The sequence below is a fragment of the Uloborus diversus genome, chromosome 2, assembly GCF_026930045.1.
Source record: "Uloborus diversus isolate 005 chromosome 2, Udiv.v.3.1, whole genome shotgun sequence".
NCBI lineage: Eukaryota > Metazoa > Arthropoda > Arachnida > Araneae > Uloboridae > Uloborus > Uloborus diversus.
Genome location: NC_072732.1, coordinates 178620241 through 178630229, shown reverse-complemented (window position 1 = coordinate 178630229; position 9989 = coordinate 178620241). Strand labels below are relative to the sequence as shown.

At 31.5% G+C, this 9989-nt stretch overlaps 1 protein-coding gene across 1 annotated transcript in view; it reads right to left on the bottom strand.

The window, feature by feature from the left end:
- Positions 1-7089: 7089 nt before the first annotated feature.
- Positions 7090-9989, bottom strand: part of LOC129217522 (short-chain dehydrogenase/reductase family 9C member 7-like) — a 30488-nt gene continuing 27588 nt past the window's right edge. Inside the window, exon 5 of the mRNA XM_054851838.1 lies at positions 7090-7552. Coding sequence (XP_054707813.1) covers positions 7177-7552 — 376 coding nt within the window. The 3' untranslated portion in view covers positions 7090-7176. The remainder of the gene's footprint in view (positions 7553-9989) is intronic.

Below are 9989 nucleotides of genomic sequence, written 5' to 3'. Positions count from 1 at the left end.
ATTTTCATTTATTGCTCTATTTTTATACACACGAGTATAAAGTGAAGCTATTATTTTCCTATTTGTTCAAAAAAAAAAAAAAAACTTAATTTATGATTTCAATTATAACCATTGTGATAAATTTATTTTTAATATGAGAATTTCAAAGATGGGGCATATTGAAAATTTTGAGCTCCAACCGCACTTATAATCTTTGTAATAGAAAAATTTTTGTGCACTTGTTTCTGAATGCATAAATGTGAAAGTATTCCTTATTATACTAAGTACAACTTTTGAATAAAGAAATTAAAATTTTATTTAGTCTATAAGACCAAAATAAAACTAAAAATGAATAATATCTCATTTTGATGTTTTTTTCCCCCCCAGAAAAATCAACTACTTGCGCTTTTGATTTCATAAGAACAATAAAAAATTATTTTACAGAAACTCATTTTTTTTTAAAGTTTCAGAAATCTTATTCTTTGATAACGTATGTTTAGATATGTATTTTTTGAATCTATTATTTATAATTGATAAGTATTTTTTTTTTATTACGATTTTATTATGATTTAGTACAAATACGATTTGCATTGTAATTGTTTTGTTTCATTATAAGCAACTTAACTGCATAAAATATTTCTACATTATTAATTTTATCAGTTAATTAATTAATTTTATTAGTTAAGCAGTTATGACACTAAAAAGTTGCCCAAATTCTCATTCTAACATTGAATATAAAATTCGCAGTTTTTCTGAAAATAATATCATTTCAAAGTAACTTAGAAAATGTTTTTAAAAATATGACAGTCAGAAATACAAAACAGTTTTGTTTTAAGTATTTTCTAATGATTGTTTTATCACAAGATTAATTTCTGCACTGGTTTCTCATTCAAAACTATGTAACACAATTTTTGCGACACATCTCAAGGACGCACAAAAAAGCAACAAGTTGTCATATGAATTTGCGGTTTGCGCAAAAGATTCTAGAATTTTTTATGACGTCGTAAAAAATAAAAAAGAAAAAAAAACAAATAAATAAAGAAGTAACTATAAGTAATTGCTGCACTGTCACAGTAAAAAAAAACAAATCCGGCAGTGAAAGGTATTGCTTTCTGTTTAATAAAATAATTAAACACTTCACATCACGTGTTGTTTTTCTTACTGCGACGATACAGCGATTTCTTATAACTAGAAAGTCACCCGTCAAGGTATGACGGGTGAAAATTGCTTCTACATTTGAACGAAGCCATTGCCTGTTTGGTGCTATTTTGATGGTTGAAATTGTAACCCCAACTCCAGTGATGAACCTTAAACTCCAGTAGGTATCAATCATTGTTGACAATTTTTTCGTTCTTCATTCCCCTGAAATGACACAGTCTTACCAGTAAAACAGTAAAGTTGCCGGATCGAGTTCAGCCTTGTCACAATAAAGCCTTTCCCTGCATGTTAAACATTACCGAAACATATCATCAAATTATTATGCCGAGGCGTGAGTTTCATTGTTGAAATACGCGGATAACTCGATCATCGGCTATTATTTATATGAAGATTACACTTTTTTTCTCTTTTTTTTATGATGTCATAAAAAAAATCTTTAACCTGTGAAGCATCATGGCGCGATTGATACGTTAGTTTGTTGCTTTTCTTTCAATTTTAAAAATATATCAAGAACTTTTCGGACACCCTGTATATTTGGTGTTGTGGCAGTGTAAATTTGGCTGTGTGTTTGGACGGACAACCAAAGTTCTGTAAGTTGATCACATGGAACCTAGAATGTGTAGTTTGGGAAATTTGTGAATGAATGTATTAACATCACTTTCATGAAGTCCAAATAAAATCCCCTATCAAGTATTCAATGTAGGATATTTTAAATATAACTATTGGGAGATTATATTATACTAGCAAAAACACCCGGCGATGCCTGGGTCAATAACACAAAATACAAACGATTTCTTTCTCAATGGAAAAAACTCAAATCATATTGCGCTGATATTATTAGGAATCGAGCTCTACCCCTACAAGTGAAACTACAGTGGCAATAAGTATCAAGAATAAAATAGTGTTCGTTCAAAAAAAACTAAAGAAAGACATTTAAGCATACGAAAAATTGAAGAACTCTGTGCGCAGGCCCTTCATTTCAAGTAATAAAATTAGAAATAGTTTTAATTATTTTTTTTTTCAAAATTAGAAATAGTTTTAACTATTTTTTTAAATTTCAAAATTAGAAATAATTTTATTTTTTTTAATTTCAAAATTAAAAATAGTTTAATTTATTTTTTTAATTTCAAAATTAGAAATAGTTTTAACTATTTTTTTTAATTTCAAAATTAGAAATAGTTTTACATTCGACCTTTCCCTATCAACCCTATCAACTACCATCTATATAGATTTCGCTGTATTTTTAACTTGCTTGGAGACTTCTAAGTCGCTTATTTTACATTGCAATATCCAGAGATTTGTAATAAGAATTATTACTGTATGATTTTTTTTTTCTCTCATTTAAAAAAGTGAAGCGGTTTTTTTTTTCTGTTCTCATCGGGTCTGTGGAATAATTTTGATGCTCGCTAATATTTAAACGAGTATCGAATAAATACCTTTGTGATTGAAAATTAAATGAATAATTAACCAACGTTTTGATGCACAAAAATTGTAATTTTTGTGCATCAAAACGTTGTTTAATTGATTCATTTAATTCAGGCAAGTCTTTTTTTTTAATTAAGTTATTCCGTACTCCGTCTAACCTACCGATATCTTTGTTGTTAATTTTTTCGTTATGTATGTTTTATTGGTAATACTTTATGTATATATAATGTTCTATTTGGACAGTTCTCTTGCTGGAAAAAATGTAATAACTTATTTTTTTGACATGCTGAAATGGAGCCTGCGGTTTTTGGAATGGAAAACATATCTTTCCCTTATACATCTAAACCTGAATCAAGTTTTTTTCATTCATTTTTCATTTGTATATTTTCTCAGTTTTAGATAATTTTAGTTATATTTCCTTCGAAGAATATTGCTGATGCAATGAAACATATCGAATGTACATGAATGTCGTGCAGAGATCACTTGCAACTTTTTTTAATGAACGAAGTCGTTCAAATAAACGAGTTAAATGAACGGATCAAAAGAATGAACGGTCCTCTGATGAACGGATCATTAAAAAGAACGACATTGCCCACCTCTAATTTATAGTCATTTGACAAATTTTTGATGGACTAGTAATCTTTAGTTTAGCTACTCTTAGAAACTTTTTGTCCAGAATTGAGCTGTTATTTCCTGAACAGCAAGTTTTGGTGATCAATGTACACTAAAAAGCACAGTATTTCGTCATTTTTATCAATTTAAAAAAAAAAAACAATAATGCGCGTACTCGAAAAAATCCCTAAGTGTTTCGAATTCAAGCATCCAGTTTTAATTTGAAACTCGTTTGTGGTTTAAATGTTCTGAAGCTTTTCTTCATATAGTTCATTAATTATCACGTTTACATTCAGTTCATTAATTTGAAGCAATGTTTGTAAAATGAAAAGTCAACTTTCAGCGTAATGAATGCTATAATACATATCTATACGAATATTCTTAAGAGAGATAGAGCAGATTTTTGTATGTTTATATGATCGAGGTAATCTCTGGAACCATTGCAACTATTTGAAAAATTCTTTCTTTACATAAAAGGTGCACTCTTACTGAGTGATATAGGCTATAAATTATGCATATATGTATTTATACTAATTTTTTAAACCGATAGTTTTTCTACGCTACCAGTTTATGTTTCGTACTGTTTTATTCTTATAAACTTAAAAAGAAACGCCGATTTGAAATGACAGCATGTTTGAAGGTTCTCGAACCGAATGCTGAGGGATAGAATTGCGTGAATGAAAATAAAATCACGTTGTCAGCATATGAGCCGCAAAAAGCTTTACATGTGTTTGAGATTGAAGAGAATAGAGTATGTAGCATTATAATAGTCATTAGCATTGAAAACCACTTAGAGTTACAGAATGTTTATGCGTCAAAATTTATTTAAACGAATTATAACTCAGATTCGCTTCGGGCAAATTAGTTTTTAAATTCAAGTAATGCAGATAGACGATATAAATCTATGTCTCTAAAAGTTGTAATTTTGCAAGCTTTTCGGGATATCCTTTAAGGTTTTTTTATTTATACTAAAATCGAAATGAAAAACATCCGCTAAGGAATTCATTTAACCACATTTATACATTTAGTATAGAAAACTCTCAACTCAAAGAGTAATTGCACATAAATACCGTAGATTCAAAGTTAAGAGTTAAAACAATGACGAACAAAGAACGTTCGATAGGAAAGATATTGACGAAAAGGAAAAACGAGGAATAGTTCATAACTTTTTAAACTTTTATAACAAATTTTAGATCTTATCGCTTTATGGCAAAATTTTTTAAAAAAATCTCTGTGGCGACATATTGCAAGGAGAGCGTCAGCAGAAATACTAAGATTGTCGTTCAATGTCAAACGATATAAACCAAAATCTAATTAAAAAAAAAAAAAAAGGCAAAATTTGTCAATGAAGAAGAAACTCGGCAGGGGACTTGAGTTTGCTACTGCCGCAGAGAATCGAAGAAAACAGTTCTATAAAAACAAGATAAGTTCATGAAAACCAGGAACGTAAATTAATATTTTTTGGCATGACCGGTGGAACTGGAAAACTTAATGAATTCAACACCAGCCAAAAATAGATCAACAGGTAGACTGACTTTTGCGATATTTTTTTTTTTTTTTTTTGGAACTTCCAAGACTTTATTTAGTGGTTCAAAAACTGACTATACCACATTTAAACTACTTTGAATATCTCCTCCAGAAAGACTCCGTATGTTCCACAAGAAAAAACTTGCAATTGGTGGAACTTCTTCAATAGAATGTCTCATAATGTAGGAAAAATATTCGATGAGCCACCGTTTGCTTATAGAAAGCGTAGATAGAACCTTAAAAGGATAAGAAGGTTCAGAGAAATTATGAGAGGTGTCACCATTGTATTTGACGGTGACTTTCATCAAACTCTTCCTGTGGTGCCCTAGAGGAACGCGTGCAGATATACTTCAATCCTGATTAAAATCGTCTCCTTTTAGAAGCGTTTTACAATCTCCGTATCTTAAGAACAACTATAATAGTTTGTTTAGGATATGGTGTTAAGGTGTTACATTACTAGAGTTTTTTATTACAAGTAACTTACGGGAAAATACCTGAAAAAGGATATCTCATCAAAATATACGAGTTAGAAAATTCTCTCCAAGTGATTTAATCCTCAATGTTTATCCTGAAAACCAGACTCTTTGTCAAAAAAAAAAAAAAAAACATGTGGATTTGCGAGAGGACAGTAGATTTTTTCAACAACGCTGTGCATCATCTATATGATGATCCCCTTCCTTCCTCAGGACTTCTCTTCATGCTTTTAAAATTAATGGCGATATCCCTATAATTTTATTGCATAGCTTTAATTTGCCAAGTCTAAGCAATGGAATTGAACCCCAATTAAAATCACTAAGGAAAATTATGATTTAAAGTATTGTTCTTACAGCATCAGCAGTAAATCAGTTGGCTCATATTCCTTGCGTCCCTATGGTCCCTGCATACTTGCTTTTCCAATTTAAGTGATTGCAATTTCGAATAAAAATTTCTTATGCCATCACCATCATAAAATCTAAAGTACTACTACAGTGCATACGGGAAGATCGTATTGTTCAGTGGTAATTATATGTTGGTCTCTCTTGATCCAGAAATGAGGTAAATCAATTTGTTTCAAATCTCATAAAACCGTTGCTGACTGTTAAATTTTAAATTAAAAAGTTACAGCATAATATTTTTTTTAAAGATAGATAGTTTTTTTTTAACCCGAACAAGGTCGGGACGGGCTGCTAGTAATTTATACAGATATCTTTAAATGGCAAAAATATCCATCAGTGATTTTTATTTCCAAAGACCGAAATAAATCATTAACGCTTAGGAGCCAGGAATATTTTTTAGGCACTCGAATAAATTTTTTCTCAGAGTTTATTGGAAAACAAAATGTAACATACCTTTTTGTTCTGAAATAATTAGCCTCCAAGACATTTTTTTAACCTTCCGTTATTTGTCGGATCTAGTGTATTTCTCAATTCTAATTTTTTAAAAAATAAGATAAATTTAGTTTCGAAATTATTAAGTTTTGAAAGTATGTAAATTTAGTTATTCTAAGTTCGAAATTATTTTTGAAAACTTTATAATTTAAGAAAAAAATAATGTTAAGTTGTTGTAGAAGTGCATTTTTTTCGATTCCCCGTCAATTTTTTTTCTTGAAGTTTTAGGAAAAATTAAAACATTTTTTTAATATTAACTTGTACGTATAATTCATTACATGCGAATATGAATTAAATATTTCTACAAAGAATAGTATTGTAAAGTAAAATATTCATTGCTGTAAAATGCATTGCGCATTTAAAACTCATTATCCTATACTAATATCAAAACAGTTCAATTATTTTCATGTAATATATTTTTGTTGCGAGTACAATGTCCAAAATGTTTCATTAAGTTCTTTTCGAAATCTTCAGTTCTCCTGTTTCATTCAGGAAAATTAAATACCTAAGAATTTCAACTAAACTAGCTCGTTTACACTAGCGATGAGTAAGATATTTAGCAAAAATGGAGTAGGTTTGAATAGGTAGCTGATTAATTGCAAATAATTGCAACAGCTGACTGTTTTTGAATTTTTAACGTACACTATGCAAATATTTCAATTTTATTTGCTCACAAATATGATTTTTTAGGAAGATTAAGTTTTGAAAACGCCCTATTGAGACATTCTTTGCAAATCCGTACTTTAGGGTTCTTTGTAATCTCGAAACATGTCTATAAAATTCATAATTTAGCGATATCATAACGTCGATTCTTCTATAGAAGGGGCAAACCTAACCTGGCAGCATTGGGAACCTAATCATAGCATTACGACACTTGCCAGGTTAGGTTTGCTCAAACTATACATTCATTCAGAGTTATCAAGCAGTCAAGATAGATTAATTTATTGCTTCAAAATATCACATTTAAGAACACAATGAAACACAAACATATTTTTTTCCAAAACAAAGTTTATCAGTTTTCATTTTATGAAGTACAAAAGTAAAGAAGTGGTTGAAAGATTTATTTACAATGTGTACAAATACTTTTTCTCAAAAGAAACAAAAGTATTTAAGCCCTTTTCTTTTGAAGCTCTTTTTGTTGTAAATGCAACTGTATATCGCAATCGAACGTAACATTCTTTCTTACGAAGAAATCAGCGACCGTCTTGGGCACTCTTCTGGACAACCATAGATTGAGTAGAGACATGAGATCGCCAACCACGTAGGAGTAGTGAGGGCTGATAGCGCACACCCCTTCTACAAGCCGATCTACGACTTCCGATGTGTTTGGCAGAGCTGTCTTTTCGTTGAACTTTCGAACCGAGTCTGAGAAAGCGCGCAAATACTCAGAGTCGTAGACTTCAGGATCGTTTCTGACTGCTAGTGAACTGGACCACGTGTTCCGGACACTTTGAAGCACTGTAGACATTTCGGTCATTGATGTTCTGTAAAACGAAAACAAGACAATTGCAGACAATTGTTAGCATACAGTAGTCAACTATGAGAAGAATCAAAAATGGACCTCAACAATTAGATGTTCGAGCATACAGTAAGAGATTTTTTTTATATAGATGTGTCGTTTGTAACTTCTGACATAACTTACAAAGTTTCAGAAAATGTATTTGCCACTTTAACACGTCAGCTGGTCGAGGATGCCCGATCCGTTAAGAAAACCTTTGTGTACGCTAATGTGCCCGGTACATGTTTAATCTGTAGTGATCACAAAATCCTTCAAGTTCCAATCACATATCAGTACCTCAAGGGTGTCAGGTCTTCTTCAGATCTGAGTTAAAATTATCGTAAACATAATGCTTCTACTTATCGTGTGTTGCCTGAGGTAAAGTTGGACTTCCACTCTCGTGGTGGTCGCTTAAAACGGAAGACGCAATGATGCTCATAAATAATAGCATGCAACTTGCAAACACTAATGTACCCCTTCCCCCTATTTTCTTTCTGAACACGTTCAGATAGCGCAAAAATTTTTGCGTCCATGGGCACTCTTAAGCAGGGGGGGGAGGGGGACAGCAATAACATCACTAACGAGTTTGTTTCGCTCAGTGTTATATAATTGATTCTGAAGTTCATAGAATGCAGAAATACCAGGCTGGTTTAGTTTTGTTTAAGGGGCAATTTTTCAAAAAATATGCATATTGTTCTTCAATCTTTCCTCGACAGTTTAAAATAAACTGCTTTGAAAAATTCCAATAGTTTAGGAAGTTTAAAAGAGAAAATTTTGTCATCAGCTGTGTTATGCTCTACCGTAAAAAATACCAAGGCAGTTTATTTCAAAATGTTTCTTTTCTTCTTCTTCTTTTTTTTTTATATTAATTACACGCTTGATATCTCAAAAACCAAGATATATTTTTACATCGAATTTTTAGTGAGCTCGCGTATCATTCCTTGTTTTGCATAGTAAACCTCAACTTATACAATTACCAAAAAAAAAAAAAAAAATATGTAGAGTGTAAAAAAGATGAAAATTTAACCATTTTTCGCCATTTTAATTTAAATTATTAAATAAAATTGAAATTACACTCAAATGTTTTAAAAAAAAGAAAGAAAAAGAAACTTAGTTTAATTTCTTAAACTGACAGTTCAGATTATTTAGATAAAAAAAGTCTTCTGTTTGACTAATATTTTTTCTGTAATCATGCGCCCAGGATGACTAAATCATTTTATATCAAAATGTATGCTCATATTTATTACTCAACTCATTTAAATGAGTACTTACCAAGATTAGAGTTTAAAAAAATACATGCAGTGACAGAAAGAATGCAGTAAAAGAAAACCTTTCTAGAGGCATCTTAAATTTATTCTTTAAGAGTTTTAGTGTGCCGAATACGAGTATTTTTCTCACACTTCTACAACTATAAAAGGTCTTATTTCCCCTTAAAACGAGCTCATAGATTATGTACAATTTCAAACATTTGGTGTCTGTTGTTGCAATGGGATCGCTTCCGAAATTTTAAAAGTATTTTTTTCTGAAAGAGCACGCTTAAAAACATAGAGTCTGACCTTTTTTAAATAATTCGACTGAGTTTATTTTTAAATAAATATTTTAATCGGTGCACTTTCATTGTTTACGCTTCTGCGTTGACATCACAAATGATGAAATGCCATTCTCAGATCACAATATTTAACTCTCTTCTTTATTTACGTGTACTGGCAACGATATGGTTGGTAACAATATTTAATTCGCTTCTTAACTATCATAACGTGGAAACGGGGTAGACAGATGGGCCAAAGTACATCATTTGTGAATTACAATTGAAAATAAGAAACTCCACCAGAGATTCTGAAACCATGCTGGATATTGGAGCAGCTTAAAAGCGATGAACCGTCAAGTGTGAACAATTCATGAAGAATTAAATATACACTTGTTTTGTATGAGTTATCTCTTGTTTGAGATTTATTTTAATCACTGAAAAGCCGTAATTAGTGAAATTGACTTGCGTTGATTCGACCGGAACAATTGTGTTATACGTGAAATACACCGCCAGCTCAGTCATTTCCAGCCGAGGACTGCAGTTTCGTGCTTATTAGCACTCATCAGCCCGGCATAGGAAAGTGACTGAGCTGGAGATGGAAAACCTCTTAAGGAAGCCAAGAGTGCGAAACAAACTGGTAGCTAATATAGAATTAGCAGACCAGACGAGTGACCGAAGCAATGGTTCGGTTCAACTCGAAGATTGAACGCGAGGCAAGGTATATTCAGTAAATTACCGCCTTTTAGCCAGGGCTAAAGCAGAAATACGTGAAATACACCGCCAACTCAGTCATTTCCAGCCGAGGACTGCAGTTTCGTGCTTATTAGCACTCATCAGCCCGGCATAGGAAAGTGACTGAGCTGGAGATGGAAAACCTCTTAAGGAAGCCAAGAGT